The 16,841-nt window shown below is 37.9% G+C and overlaps 1 protein-coding gene across 1 annotated transcript; it reads right to left on the bottom strand.

The window, feature by feature from the left end:
* Positions 1–625: 625 nt before the first annotated feature.
* LOC139126224 (uncharacterized) lies at positions 626–16,004 on the bottom strand. Its single transcript, XM_070692272.1, has 8 exons — positions 15,879–16,004; positions 11,361–11,424; positions 9,415–9,533; positions 8,013–8,103; positions 7,513–7,572; positions 5,154–5,290; positions 3,810–3,903; positions 626–741 (listed from the first exon to the last, which is right to left on the bottom strand). Exons 2-8 carry the CDS (start codon positions 11,413–11,415, stop codon positions 626–628), a joined length of 672 nt encoding a protein of 223 aa, XP_070548373.1. The 5' UTR covers positions 11,416–11,424; positions 15,879–16,004.
* Positions 16,005–16,841: the final 837 nt, after the last annotated feature.

The following is a 16,841-nucleotide window of genomic DNA, read 5'->3' as shown; positions in this document are numbered from 1 at the left end:
CGATATTCCCAATAAAACATGACTTATCCCTACAAAGAACGCCATTGTTAAAATGGTCGAACCCCAAAGTGTGGTTGACCATTGAGGTCGATGAGTTGGCTGGACTGCGAAGTTTTTAGCCAATCACAAGCCTGAATCAGAAAAATACTGTCACTGTCACTTTTGCAAGAGGTTAAGGTTCTGCTAAAGTGTTTTTATTTTGAAACATTCGGCACGATAAGAGAACATGTGGCAATCTTCACATCCTGCGATGTAGTGTGTCAGAGTAAAGCAACTTGTACGTTACAGTCACGAAATCCGTGTTTACCAAACAGTGAAACTCCAATCTCAAAAGACGAGCGCTGTATTTTACATCGTTTGAAGTTGTATTATGCTGATTCAAAATAATAAACATTAAACAGCGCCATCTTTCAGAATTTCACCGTTGGTTGCAATTTCCACCATCTAAGATGACGGCACTCGTTAAATATACAATTATGTGCGATGATGTCGATGTGGCAAACACAAATTTGGCAATAGCAATAAGCTTTTAAAAAGAGAGCGGGTATACAGGTAAGTGTTGTTGACCTACAAAACATATGAAAACACTGCACCTACAAACTTGGCACTAGAGAACCAAGGATGCTTACAGGGCGGTGTGGTAAATAGCGGCGGTAACCGACATGAACAGCGCCACAAACGACACTACAGAATAGACTGCGTTGTTACACTTGTCTCCCTCGCAACATTTAATCTCAGTACCTGAAACAGAAAACAAACACATATATCAAAAGAGGTATTATCGTGGTGCGTATAAAGTATGAAATAACTACTCAGACATCATTAAGCCATGCAATTGCATATTAAGTAAACGGGACCAGACCCTCCAGTTTACAATCACCAAATTAGTTGAAAATTCTGAAATTTCTCCTTCATCTGCCAATAATCCTCGATCGCCCAGAAATTAAACGGTCCTCCTATAAATGACGGAGTTTGATACATCAGCGGTGATGAGATGGATAGCCCGATATGATTCACATCTATTCACCCGATCGACGGCAGAATGATAAGAAATTAGAACCTCATTCGTTTAAATGACGATAAGAAGAAAACATACTGCTGTGTGATTTGCCTTCATAGATGATACGGTAATAGCATAAGGCCAATATATGTGCTGTAGTGTAAAATAAGCTGAAGATAATGATGAGGATGTTTTGGAAAGATTAAGAGACCTTCTGTTCCCATTTTTTTTTTGATGTTAAGATGTTTGGCATGTTATTCGTTTAAACATAGACAATGGAAGCTAGCTACTGCTGTCTATGGTTTAAATGACCAAGCAAGTTTTTCCGTTTTGTCTGTCCTTGATTGAGTCAGTCACCTTTGCGTGTTGTGGCAATTACTCACGGTCAAGTATAGTGTAATATTTCAAGTAGTTGCAAACTAGTGGGGCATTTCTGTGACAGTACCTTTTTAGTCTTTATCCCCACAGAAAACTTAGGTTTGACCCCCCCCCCCCAATTATTGTCTTATTACTACTTGAAGCAATACGAGCCTGTTGGCGCTGACCCTTTCTTGACGAACTGTCAGAGTGTGTCCACTTTGGGTCGATGTTATGTATTTTATACATCTATTTTCGCGCCATTACTTAAGGTTGCAAGACAAGAAATTGACCTTTTTAAGCTAACAATTCTCTAGTGGTTAATAAGCTCAGAACCCCCGTAAATTATATATTTTCTGAAAGCCTAATATAGGGAAACATTTTTGTCACCACAGTGTCACCATTGTTTTCATAACTATCACGTGATAGTTAACTTAACAAAAACATATCACGTGTACATTAACCTCGGACGATTTAAGGTGTCGATTTTTATAATATAAGCGATATTGATTTAACAAGACACAAATCAAATTTAGGAGAACATACGTTATCGTGCCATGCTATATCGTGCCACCAGCCAGAGGTTACATTGATTATACATTAAGACAAACAGAAGCACATAAATGTGCAGATAATCTTAGACGCTTTATATATACTATATTTGTTAACGTTCAGTTCTAGCTGAGGAACGGCGGTAGATGTGGAAAAATGGGTGCCGCGAAACTGCATAGACTTGTGTCACAAAGGAAAATGGCGTGCCTATATGTCACTGTACTATTTTCCCTCTCCACATGCGCACGAAATCACTGCTGCATGTCTGGGCACAGGGTGGAGCGCGAAATCACTGAAATCAGCACATTCTTTTGATGAAATCTTGGGGATATCTGCGATTTTTCCAATAAAGACGGAAGTCCCTCCGCGTGTTTCTATCAACGGTCGTCTCTCCCTTCACTGAACACACAACCTCTGACCATTTGACCAAACACTATGACATCGCCTAATCGCCCACCGTGTTGACCTTATAAGGTAATTAAATCAACGCGATATTCTAATGACGTAATTAGTTTATCACAGCAGTGTTACATCACGGGGAAAGACTTTTTTTAGCTCCGCTGTCAGCAATTGCCTTCTCCTCAGAAACCGCAAGTCCGATTGCTTTGAAATTTTATATGCAGTTCACTTGGGGTACCCTCACTTAAGTTTGTTCAAATCGTGGTGAAATGTTCATATTTGTATTTTTAAGGCAATTTTTGTCGTTTTTGGTAAAAAAATCTTTACAAATCTTCTTCTTCAAAACTACCAGTCAGATAGCTTTGATATTTAGTACATAGGTCCCTAGGGATGATCTATTTCAGATTTGTTCAAATTGTGCAGAAATATGCAAATTTGCATTTTTAAGGCAATTTTTGCCATTTTTGGTCAAAAAATGTGTTTCTCAAAAAGTACTGGTCTGATAGCTTTGAAATTTGGTATACAGGTTCCTATAGATGAACTAAGTAATATATATGAATTTCTGATGAAATCTGTAATTTTGTATTTTTGGGGCAATTTTTGCCCTTTTTGGTCACTAATGTGTATTTCCAAAACTACTCGTTTGACAGCTTTGAAATTTGGTATACAGGTTTCTACAGATAAACTTAGTCAATATACTGAATTTCTGATGAAATCTGTAATTTTGTATTTTTGGGGCAATTTTTGCCCTTTTTGGTCACTTAATGTGTATTTCCAAAAGTACTCATCTGAAAGCTTTGAAATTTGGTATATAGGTTCCAATAGATGACCTTAATGATGCTTATTGGAATAATGACGAATTCTGCAATTCTGTATTTTTGGGGCAATTTTTCCATCTTTGGTCAAAAAATGTGTTTCTCAAAAAGTACTGGTCTGATAGCTTTGAATTTCGATATGCATGTTCCTACAGATGAACTAAATGTGATATTTTGAAATTATGAGGAAATCTGCAATTTTGTATTTTGGGGGCAATTTTTGCCATTTTTGGTCAAAAAAATGTGTTTCTCAAAAACTGCAAGTCGATAGCTTTGATATTTGGTATACAGTTTCCAAGGGATTATTGTAATATATGATATATTGAAATTATGTTGAAATCTGCAATTTTTATTTTGAGGGCAATTTTTGCCATTTTTGGTCAGAAAAATTTTATTCTCAAAAAACTACTCGTCAGATAGCTTTGGTTGACATGTTCTTTGGGATGATCCGATGTGATATATTCAAATTATGATCAAATCCTCAATTGTGTATTTTTGCAGCTATTTTAGCCACTTTTTTCTGGCCACTGAAATGAGCTATCAAAGATTTCCACCTTCTTCATCATAGTTATTCTTTACATAAACACAGCGGAGCTATATCGGCCGCTAGGTCGCCTGTATGTTCTATAGATGGGCCGTTGTTACATTTAGTGGTCAGAGATGAAGACGGATAGATATCAACTTACGAGTGCACGCGGCAGTGTCATCTCTTTCAGCGCATTGTGGAAAGCATGTTCGAACCACTAATATAAGATCGCCTTCAGAGTATGTTGCTGCTTTCTGTAATAAGAAAGATAATATTGTCATTATTAGTGTCTCTGCTAAACTTTTGTATCCCTTCTTTCCTGGGTTCGATTTGTTTTGACAGTGGTGTTCCATTTGTCTGATCATGGCTGCTGTCTCTACTCTTTAGGCCTACATACTACTCCAAAGTATGACACAGAAGAGAAAATCAGAACAAACAGCTCACAACGGCAGCAGAATAAAATACTGATAGAATTACATAAACCGAGAAGCTTCAATTGTGAATATGTTTTGGATGTAAACAATTACACAGAACAAGTAACAATGACAATGACGATGACCCTATCCCCTAGCGTTCATGAAAATAACTCAGTGATTGACAGTTACTATGGTAAAGGTTATCAGGGGACATTCTATAGTAGTTCTAGAAGTCTGAGACGATGTGAAAACGTTGCCCGGAGTAGAGTCAGTTGAGATTTATGCTGTCAAGGGACGGTCAACAAACTTATCCTACCCCAGTTTGTTGCCTATATTATTATTCTTTGCCGTTGTAGTTTGAATATCTCTGTCGTTGGCTGCAAAGTTTGTCGTTTTTGGAAGTGCGATGATCATTAGAAGATTATTAGAAATAAAAATGACAATATAATCTAAAGAGAATGAATTTAATGATAATGATTTTCATTGAGGAAATAATCTGTTAATGTGGCCAAAGCGTGTAAGTTATGCAGCAATACAATGGCCTCAGCAATACTAGTATTTATAGTAAACGATACTGAACATAGCCCTTCGGTTTGAAGGAGTTCCTAAATCAAATAGAAATCGAGCGAAGTTCTTCCAACTTATCAAATGTTTTCTACGATAAATGGAGTGGAATTTCCTAAGTCTGATAGAATAGAAAAATCATCAGACAAAGGAAAATTTTTGAGGTGAAGAAGTATTTATTGCATTTCTTACGCCGCCATTGCCGAACGCTACTTGTTGGCCATTACTCTGACCCGACACTGATAACTACACACTTATCCCCATGCTCTACTAATGGTGGCGCTGTTCCGACTGAGCTAGAACTGTGGTGAGCAAACGGCTGCCAGTTGTAGGTTGTTCACAAAATTTATACTGTGTAACCCGTCTCATGGTTTACTGAATGATGGGGCAGTTTGACATTGCAGTTCAAGGGTTAAAGTTTATTGTCTGTGCCTATGACTTTACCAACGCAAAAAAGACGCTATTGCAACGTACAGTATAACTTATACATTGTATCCCCGAAAAGTCTGCTGCACTACACTCACCGCGCACTTCGAGCCAGAACAAGTTCTTGTAGTATCATCGACAGGGTTACAGTTGTTTTCCGTCGGCCAGGTGCAAAAGTAGCATGAGTCTCCACCATCACCATCGCCATCGCCATCACCATCGCCATCACCATCGCCTGGTAATAAACCGACAATTTATTAACGCAAATCGCAGAGCATGGGACCGTACCAGTACTTAATTTGATTGATTAAATGCTTCTTACAAACTCCACGTGTGTCACGGCCATCGCTGAAACCTTTTGGGTTAACATTGACAAATTATTTTGCTGGTTTTTTAATACGCCAGTGGGTACGTTATTCAGAAGAAACTCCTTACAGCGTGTTGCTCTTTGGACTACTTTCTAACCCTTTTCGATCTAAAAAATATTAGAGAGTAAAAACCGGGTAAGCCTATCGTTATGGATATGGATAATGTGTGTGTGTGTAATAAACTAGGAAAATGGTCAGTGTTGTGCCAAGGGTTTATAAGATTGGTGACTCACCGGGGACACCAATATTATATCATCCGTCGATTCCAATAAGTCTAGGTCAAATGACCGTGAAAGCTTGTATATTTATATTTCTTAGTGACCCCCTGTCTAGTTTTTTCAAAACATTTTTTCCAAAACGATCATTGGATTACTTTGGAATTTGTTTTGTTAGCTCCTTTAGAGGAAGCCACTCGGATTTCTCAAACCGATGTTTGGATGGAACTTTTAGGGCAAATTTCTTGATTATATGTTCACATCAACAGCTTTTACAACATACTTTAAAATCATGGTTTACAATATGTCTGTGAATTGCAAACTAGGCATTGTATATATAAATGTTTTGTGTCATGATTTAACTGTTTGTCTAAGCATCATTATCTATGAACGTAATTGCCAAATTGCTTAAAATTAAGTGTGCAGGTTTTTTATAATGATGTAGTATTCAAATTTAAAAAGCTATTTCAATTTGTTGGGCGATTTTTTTTCTAACGCCACTTTCTTTTTTTTTTAATATTTATGATTTAGCGTTCAGAGTTTGCAGATCGGTTTACTGATGTGTACAAACGATGAGAAATTATTACAAATATCAATCTGCAAGGAAAGTTCTCTTACTTGCGATCAAAACATTGTATTCTATGAGACCACGCACTTTCAAATTTGGTATGCATCTTGATATAAACCACAACATTTTGGAGCCAAATTTGTCATCTTAATGGAGGTTAAGCCAAACGTAAGTGTTTTAAAATCATTGCGATATGTTTCAATCGCTGAGCGACTGAGACGTTGATACAACCATAAAAATTTCGATTCCGGACGAAGACAACTGATTCACACTCAATGAATGAGGACCTTGTTTACAAACTGCTATTGCTGGTCCAGGAGTGTATGTTCTTTGTTAAGCTAAAAATTTTCACGAAATTTTAGGACGAAATATTTTACACATAAAAATGGTTGGACACACAATGGTCCAAATCGTAATCTATTCTGAGATATAGCGTCACTTATCATTACTCGACTTCACTTTTTTTCGTTGACACAGAGCAATGTACAAGAATATTGAAGTTTTTGATAGTTTAGACTAGTTTAAACATATTCCTGTGTTCGTCAGAGTGACAATCTGTTTCAGACTTTATTTGCTCTATTTATAGATCTGACAACTGACTTTGATAAATGTAAGGAGATGTTTCTCTTTTAGAATTTGTTTTATTCATTCTACTTTTTGCTGATATCATTATTCTCCTTTAATGAAATGAAACTTGCACGAAATGGACTAACTCAAATGAAATAAACACTTGGCTATAGTAAAGACTGGTTATCAACTGCAACCCGAATGTTGTCACTTTCCGAAGCAACACTTCAAAATGTTCATCTTACGCCATACATAGAGCTGTAAGTAGCTTAAAATTCATCGTTTGTACCTTGCATTGTTTGCTATGCCTAAGATTCTTCAGAATCAGACATTAAAACCAATGATTAACAAGGAAATACAAAGGTTTAAAATGTTACGCAAAATTTAATAAACTGCATAAATCGTAGATTGTTGCTACGGTATCAGCAGATTCAACTGTAATGAAAACGGCACTAGGACTCTGCATCGCGCCCTCTTCGTTTCCTGGAATTTCCAAAGATTAATATCGATAGATAAAGGGATTCATTTATATTTTCTGATTATGGTTCATAAATTTTGACAGATGCACAGAATATGCAAGCCCCCTACCATCATACTAACGTGACATCCTCAAATCTGAAAACAGGGGTTAGTGATTTCACCATACAAGTTACATTTGTAAGGAAATGTTTTCGTTAACGCTAAAAAGCTGTTCAGAGAGTCTTGAGCGAAGACAGTCTAGTTACTTGAACTTTCTCACCTTGGGAGGAAGCGCTTTCACTATTACAGTTAGTTGTACTGCAGCAGTCAGTGTCGGCACCTGTGAAGAATAGAAAATCCATGCTGATGAGAGCACGTCATATTTGTACCGGAGTCCTGCTAAACACACTTATAGTTGTAGTTTTTGATTTCATTCACAAAAACTGTACTCTCTCTCTCTCTCTCTCTCTCTCTCTCTCTCTCTCTCTCTCTCTCTCTCTCTCTCCATTATAACGGAAGCACTATGCCAGGACAACCCACTACTATAATTCCCTAGAAATGCACCAGGAAGTATGTATGATACAAAGATAACAAAACTCAATCCGCCAAAAATATATTAATTAGATGAGGAATTTTGATACAGGGTCATACAAAAAGAGAAAATTCTTATCTTCTGGTCTCTGTGTCCTCAATTGTTGTGAAAATTTCCCCGTGCTCGTTATAGCTTGGTTGCCAGTACTGTTCGCTCTATACTGAACACATGACTGGCGTGATACTTACCTATCCCTGACACTGGATTAGATTCTGTGCATGAGGCAGAACATGAACGCGTAACAGCTGAGATCGCGTTGCTCACATACGCGAAAGTAGTCTGAAAGAAGTTCAAGAAAATCAGTCAACGTCATGAAGTATAGACAGCGTTAAAATCCATGTCTTGCTTATTCATTGCCTTGTTATCGTCGTGGTAAGTGAAACATAGCACAGCTCTTTGCAGAAGCCTTAACCAACCTGCAGGTTTTACATGTATTATCATTTATGTAAATTTTATGTTCGCACCCATAGCATACATAATGTTCAACATAATATCTTTATGAACTTCAATATAAGTATTTTGATGCGGTGTCATACTTAATGATCAGCATTCGGCTCTCAGGATGACGTTGAACGGGAAACCCATCGCTTGATTTAAAATGTGTTTGCTTGCTTAAGGAGCCTTAAGTTCTTAAGGCCTAGGGTGGGCCGGCAAAATCCAGGGGGTCACCTAAAATTTGAAAACTGTGAGGGGTGTGTCATGTATTTTTAAAACAGCAGAGAGGGGGGTTACTGATTTTCTGAAGTATCCATCTTGTCAAAAGGCAGTATCAAAGTACAAAGATATCCTGGGAAATGAAAATCATTCTCTGTAAAATTTCATCCTCTGAAGCCATTTCACTGTAAATCTGTAACCGGTTCTAAGACAGTTACCATCCAGACAAATACCCTCTGGACAATCACCACCAGACATTTACAACCAAAGTCATGAGTATCCATAAGGCAGCATGTCCTTGATCAAGCACTTTTAGCTCACTTTGTTTCTCCTTACCCGAGGAGTGGTGGGTACCTTGGCCTGTACATTGGCTATTGACCTTATATCCTGGCATTTTGGTGATATATGTATATCAACTGAAATACCAGGATGAGTGTTCCGAGAAGGGATTTCGGAAAACCTTCATTTCAAATGTAAAATTTCTTTAGAACTCTATGCATGATATGTTATATTGTATCTATGCACTGGCAGTGGCCAGTTTTATCCTTCAAAAAAATTACTCAAGCAATACGGGATCATGAATTTTTTTTTGCAATCTTAAAAGGGGGCTTATCAATTTTTTGAGCAATGAATAGGGGGTTCACTTGTTTTGACTGATGCATAAGAAGAATTTGCCGGCCCATCCCCATAACACACTTTACTTGCAATATGGCAGAGTCCATAATCACAGGTTGACCCTGACACGCGCGTTCTTGTACATACATAGATTAACTAGGGCAAGGGTAAAATATACTTCAACAGCTAGAGTGGGCCAATAAGTAAATTTACGTTATTATTTATTTCCTAGTGAAACTTTCCTGAGGTTCCCAATCACGGCTTCTATCAAACCAGATTGCCTTTAGATTTTGTGAAAACTCTTTGCTGTGGTCTCTTTACCTGACACTCGCCATCGCAAGTTGCAGTGGCGGTCGTTCCGGCTACTGGATTAGCGCAGTTGTCACTGTCCTCCAACGATGTCGTAGTACAAAAGTAACATTCAATAGCTGAGCTTCTCTCTTGAAATCAAAAAGATATGAATAAAAACATTTATATGCACTTTGGATGAAGGAATTCGTATTGGCGTGTAGACTGCACTACAGTAAACCTTTCACATTGCTGAGATGACTTTGTATCAGATCATGGATAGAATATTGTCCCATACCCGTTCAACTTGAATCTTCAATAGTTAACTAATTGAAGACAATTGGTTGTAAGACAAGAGTAAAGGCAAGTACCGTATATATATTTTTCTGCTAAAAGAACAGAGGCGGCTTACGATTACGAGTGAATGTTCTCAATAATATCATGAAATCGAATGTGTATCAGTGAAAGTTCATATCGAGTGTCAGAAAGAAAAGTTTGTGTCTTGTGATAGCACTTTCTACGAATGAAACAGAAGAAAATTGAATGCATGGGAAAGGAATTTCAGATAATTTGCAGCAGACTTTTCGAAAAACAAATTTTGAATCCACAAAAGTAAAATGTTGTGATTTAGAGCAACATGACCGCCTTCCATGACCACCGATGACAGTTTATTTTCATATATCAGATATTTTATCAGTTGCTCTATCGTTGACGTCATGTGTTAGCTGACGTCATATCTGACGTAAAAGGACAAAGGAATGGAAAGTTTGTCATGGCACAGTGATTGCTCGTGTATTGTGGCAGATATATCTCATGTTGCTCTCTTTTAGTTATTTAGATTCAGCGCACACCAGAAAAATTTAACGGTCGCCAATAACAAACAAATTGTGCGTACAGCTACCAGGTCATAGCAAACTCTGTGTTTACAATCAGATATGTACAGCCAAACAGTTAGAAGCGCCACCTCCATGCTGTACAAAAAGTACGTAAGGTATTTTGTCTTTAGTCGCAAATCACGCATACAGTTAATAAAGATCCGGTCAAGCAGTCACGATTTGGCACAGAATGGATTGTAATCGAAACGGCTTCGCAGAAATGGATTACAGACTTTATGACATCAATAAACAATTTTGAAAAGTAATATACACATTACGCAACGTTAGCGGTTGTCATTTTCACTGATCTACCAATAGACGTCTGGTAATTTCTATCTCTGCAGACGGCTAGCTGCCCTCTGCACGTGTCAGGTAATGGCTGTATGAACTCAGTGTGTTAGCTGTGGAAAGTGATTTGAATTTTTCCTTTGGGGATGGGTACATCAGAGCGCTGGTTCTATCATTAATTATCATCATCTATGTCTCCACTATTATAACTTTTGACGTCTGTTTTTCTAAGACAACTTGACGCCAATCATTTGTCAAAAAACGTTGCGTATAGTAAACATTGTGCTGTGTCTACATGCTTATGCTTTGCAAGAATCTAAAATAGTTTAAGGTAGAACGCACCTCGGGGACAGACATTCGGACTCTCAAACATTTACAATTCTCTTATGATATACCACAAGTGGGGGTTCATTTTAAAGCTCTTGGTGAAAGAAAACTTTTCACCGGCTTAGTTTTTTGAAATTCGAAAATTTTTATTTTTCTCCATAGAGCTAACACAGGGATGGCGGCCATTTTGAATTTCTAATATCGGTAAATCTTGGGTAATTTGTTTCTCTTGTACCAAAATTTGCACGGTGACCCCGTATTTTTATTCTTGATTTTGAAAGAGAATGATTGAAAGATTCCTTGAGGAAAGGTAGCGCAAAAGTTTAAGTCTTTCACTTTCGAGGTGCATACTACCTTAATGGAGATGCTTTCCAGAACAGACTATACATAAACGTTTCAAAAGTTATAATGGACAGTCAACCTAACTATTTTTTTGATAAATTTACTTACGTATTTATTCTATTTAGGAGAGGTAAATTCATTTCTTACCGACTACAAATGTAAGAAGGAAAGCAAACACCAAGGTCTTCATTACAACGTCCATGATGATCACCTGAAACAAAAGAATTGGAAAGTTGTTGTAGTTTCAAAGGACATTGACGTTATTCAGAGAAATACATAAATACTATAAAGACAAGACATAACAATGTGCTGATAGTGGTATACTAGTACTGTGGAGCTACTACTGAACATATCAGGTTCCTGTTACTGTATGCCATCGCAATCTCAAAATTTGATTTCGAGTTTCCGAGCAAAAATCATATTTCGTCAAGACTTCATTTATGCTAACGAATACAATGTGAAAGTGTCCCTTCAATTTATCGTGTTAATTAGGTTGTAATTTTGAATTGAATCTGTTACGGATTTTGACGCCATATTCTCAACCTTCTCGCCTTAGGGAGTCCAATGGTCTTAGATTAATTTTCCGACTTAGTTTCCTTTATTTTCCATGTGCCACGGCTGACCAATGTTTGCTTCATTTCTGAAAGTTGCCCCACCTATACCACTAGGGAGTCACCTTGAAATGCACGTTGCACAATCAAAAGGAACTCGAAAATATCCTCCGTCATATCGACCCGTTTTAATTTATCTCATAGCAAATAAAATCAAACTTGTAAGAAAAATATATTTACAAAGAGAAATAAAGAGTGACTGTACTGATTCGGCGATGTTATGGAAACGGTGAAATGTTTTACAGACACACCCGATGCCCCCGGATCAAAATCAGATTAAGTACAACTTCACATTTAAAGTGGCAGGATTCTGTCATATATGTTATGGAAATGTCAGCGAGCAACAGATAGACCTACTGTGTTGGAGGCCAAAACGGAGGTTAAAAGGTTCCATCTCACTCAATCCCGATTAAAATTTTGAATTCGCTCGACATAGGCTGTGGCGTTTCAACGCAGAAATGTGGACATTCTAACTACAAGCTCGTCAAGGCGTCATGGAAACCACAGTTAACATACTTAGTTCGATTAAAAAGGATTCCAATTGCGCTGCCTTACTGCGTACGCCCTCAAGGTTCGGGATTTGGAGAGAAGGTGCCAGTATGTGTCAGCCATGGTCAATCGCGTTTCAGCAGTCACCGTACGTGTTGAGAGACAAAGGCAAAGTTCACCACAGTGCAAAAAAATTGCAACATCATTTTGTTCACGACAAGACGAAGTTGAACATTGAGGCGCGAAGACTTTGTAAAAACCTAAGTGTAATATTATTCAAAGAAAAGAATACAGTGTACCAAAGAATACTGGGTGTATTACATTTTGTCCTTGGTGAGTGCTTGTTTTCGGATGCCTTTCATGATGGCTGTACGGAAGCATTAACCGTAACATTATTCTTTATTTAATTATAGCGTTTAGAAATTGACTTTTCTTTACACCATGAGTACATCTTAAATTATTACATGTTTGTGATGCAATTGTTAAGATCTGTAAGGTGAGGGACGATATTATTAAAACCGTCAAACTAACCCTAGCATCTTGTAGAAAGTTGGAAGCCAGAATCAAAAGTAAGCCACCATTGCGATAACAGCTCAGTTACTGTATTTAAAATGACTGCTTATCGGGGCGTTCATTATCGGTCACACAATGAACTGACCACTTCCAGTACCTAGCTAGTCACCACAATGATTGTCGATAATCGAATATAAATGGCAAGCAATAGACGTGTCCAACAATTTTCACTGACGGGAAACATAATGAAAACACAGGACGGCGGCAAATATGCGACACTGTGAGGATGAAAATTATAGACTTCAGTGTATGATGGCGTAAATAGTGTAATTGAAAGACGTGTGGTGACTCCAGTTCGATAAGACATGTAAATAACGGTAAAGTAGGCCAGGTTTAGTCATAGTCGTTTGCACTTCACGCCATCACTTATTACAAAGTTCATTAAATATGCAAATGAATCATTAATTAATTTGACACTGCTCAGTGCTTCATGCGACAATTAGATGTTTATGAAAACAATATCTGTAGCAGGTTTCACCTAATTTGGTGCCATAACTATATCATTGATTATATATCATTGTTTACAAAGTTCATTAAATATGCAAATGAACCAATAATTAAGTTCACACTACTAAATTCCTTACAATACAGTCAGATATCTGTCGGATCAGTATCTGCAGCATATTTCATCAAATTTGGCGTAGTTATTTTGGAGTTGTATGACTGATTACAAAACTCAATGCAAATGAGCTATTTATTAACTTGACACTGCCCAATGCTTGTCAGTACAATAGGATGTTTATCAGAAGAATATCTGTAGCAGGTTTCAGCAAATTTGGTGCCATAATTTCAGAGTTATATCACTAACTACAAAGTTAATTAAATATGCAAATGAGCAGATAATTAACTTGACACTACTAAATGCTTTACAACGCATCAGAAATCTGTCGAATCAGTATCTGCAGCAGATTTCATCAAATTTGGTGCATGTATTTCGGAGTTATATGACTAATTACAAAACTTCATTAAATATGCAAACGAGATGGTTATTAACTTGACACTGACCAATACATCTCAGTACAATTAGCTATCTAACAGATCAATATTTGTAGCAGGTATCATCAAATTTGGTGTTGGAATTTCAGAGATATATCACTAATTACAAATGTTCATTAAATATGCGATAGGGATACACAACTCATGGCACTAGAGGTCACCTTGATTCACAAAGTCATCGGTGGGTGCGCTGTTCTTGATAATTTAACGATCTGCCCCAGACGCTTGTTGCGACACGATCACAGTTTAAATCGTGCGTCTCTTTGACACGCCCGGCGTAAGCGTCGTCTGAAAGTCTCAAGAGCGCAAATTATAGTCATGGTCGCTTCATCACGGTAGTTTTCCTTTAAATAATTATCAGCCGCCTCTTTCAATAATCAAATTTTGCCAACAGTTTTGAAAAGTCAGAAAATAAGGTATCCTTGATATGTTTGACTAGAGCTTTTCCAGTTGAAAGTTACTGGTCGTAATTTTTTTCAAATGAACACGCCTTTTCCGTAAATATTTTTTGATATTTGACAATGACTTCTTTGAACGCTATGTGAAAATATGCATCGACATGCTGCTTTGCTTGAATGGGATTTCTTACTTTAGTAACAGGGATTTTTGATTTTCAAAATTGTTAACATAATATTATGTAAAATTCCATACCAAATTTTATTATGTAAACTGCTGATCTGCTTAACTATGACGGACATTTTCAGCAGGACCAGCGTAGCGTAGGGTTACACAAGTCCTGCTGAAAATGTCCGTCATAGTTAAGCAGACCGGCAGTTTAAATCATTGAATTTGGTATTGAATTTTACATAACCCGAAGTCCTACTCCGGTACATCAAAATCTCATGCATCATAAATGGATTTAGGTGTCCATGTGACATCATGTAATTTTCACGAAAAGATCGACTTGAAGCATTTTAAGAATGACTAGACGAAATCATGAATTTCTCCCAGCTAATGCTTTTCGCATGCACGCTAGATTGAAACGAGTTGGTGAGTAAAGTGCAGATTCAGCTATTTGTAGAAGTGGTACTGTGTCGACTCATGATTATTCACTTTTTTATCGCCTTTATCAACATCGTTTTTATCGTTCATCGCTCCGTGTGTCAGCCGTCTGACAAGATTATGTCTATATTGCTTTTGTTACAGTACAACAACAAGACACCAACGTATAGACAGAGTATCCCTCACAGTCTAGGGTTCCAAAGAACCAGTTAGCATTCATGTTGGCATTTTAGCACCGTTGACTCACAGATTCTCAAAGGAATGGTTTATATGTATGCGAAATACACAGCCAGTGTAAGAATGGGGCATTGAGGGAATTATATTAAAACCTCTATAGCGCGTTGAGCAAGTGGAAAGAAGCTGTCGCGTCAGATTAGCAATCGCTATTGCAAACTTTCCAGAATTTCCCCTCCTTGAAGTAACTGAGCAGGCGCACAATCAAATGCAGGGTTACGTAGATACGAGTTGCTTGATATCCGTACACAAGACATTAATTTTGACTTGTTTGCCCGCGACCTGACGACGTTTGGAATAAAAGCCACATAGAGGAGAACATCGCTATATCGGTATCAAGCGAAAATTTGATGGAAGCTTTTCCAGGTTCGAAATGATGTCTGATGATTCACTTTCCATTACATTTCATTAATTTTCATCTAAATTAATGAGTAAGGACATACGGGGAGACAACGAGACCGTCATTGACTGTATCGTTCCCTACTTTCCGTCCGTATATTATGTATGAACAAGGAACATTCTCAGAGGGAGACTGATTGGTCATATCGTGTTGAAATCATATCACCGAAAAACTAACAGAATTAGTACCGTACCAATAGTGTCTCGCAGAATAGCATAAATAACGTTACCAGGACATAGAACATGAGAATCTTTCAACAAAATTCGCTTAAATCCGTTTTTGTCTGTGTGTCGCCCTTAACGATGCAACAGTTGATGAAATTCAATTTCGCCAAGCGGCTGCAGCTCGCGATCGGCTCACCTTATTGAGACGGTTATCCTAACACTTCGGGATCGGTCAAGTCTTGAAAGATGATGCGTTGCCTTCGACACCCAATCCGTTAATGATGAGGACGAGTTTGAAATTACTGCTCTGCGCAGGAACATGTTTCTGTCAAGAAAGAGGTATTGTGAAAGCGTTTGACTGACAGAGTCGTTGGTTGCCAAGGAAGTGACGTATGCTGCTGAAAGAGTGAGGCCTCGAGCTTCGATCTGTCAAGCTATTTCACTGGTCCTGACATGCATAAAAGCAACAAAGAATAAAAGGAATAGCCAGGCCCATAACACCATCAACTCATAATCGATCATGAAATTTAAAAATGGAGCAATACACATCACAGGGACTCGTCAAAGCGATCTCAGGCTGATACTGCTGTAGCCTACAGCGTGTTGTCTGCCCAGGGAGGCAGTCATTTTCAGATTTCTGCAGACACACCATTAAGAGAGAGAAAGGTTACCTTTGCAAGTGTTCATATGTGTAACAGGACGCGGTGCACGACATGTTGATGATGCATACATACATACATACATACGTACGTACATACATACATACATACATACATACATACATACATACATACATACATACATGTGCACTCATGCACGTACGCACGCAAGCAAGCACACACAGACAGACAGACAAGCAGACAGACAGAGACAGACAGACAGACAGACATGCAGAGGAAGATCAGATAATGCACACGACTATAAGTTGAATGCAACGAAGGCGAGCGTACACAAATATTTGCCATCGCTACGGATTACTCAATATTTCATACACTGGCTTATACTTCATGAACAAAGTGTTTGATTTACACGGGCTTTGTTCATTTTTGTATGTGAAGGTTGAATATCATGAAAGATCTTTGGTTCTCTACAAATACCCTGATTCTAACAATATCACCACCCTAACACCTATTATCACAAGCCGCAGATTTCGGTCGGT

This window comes from Ptychodera flava (assembly GCF_041260155.1).
Source record: "Ptychodera flava strain L36383 chromosome 3 unlocalized genomic scaffold, AS_Pfla_20210202 Scaffold_27__1_contigs__length_13241970_pilon, whole genome shotgun sequence".
Lineage (NCBI taxonomy): Eukaryota > Metazoa > Hemichordata > Enteropneusta > Ptychoderidae > Ptychodera > Ptychodera flava.
The sequence above is the reverse complement of the archived record's forward strand: the minus strand, read 5'-3'. Positions and strand labels throughout refer to the sequence as shown.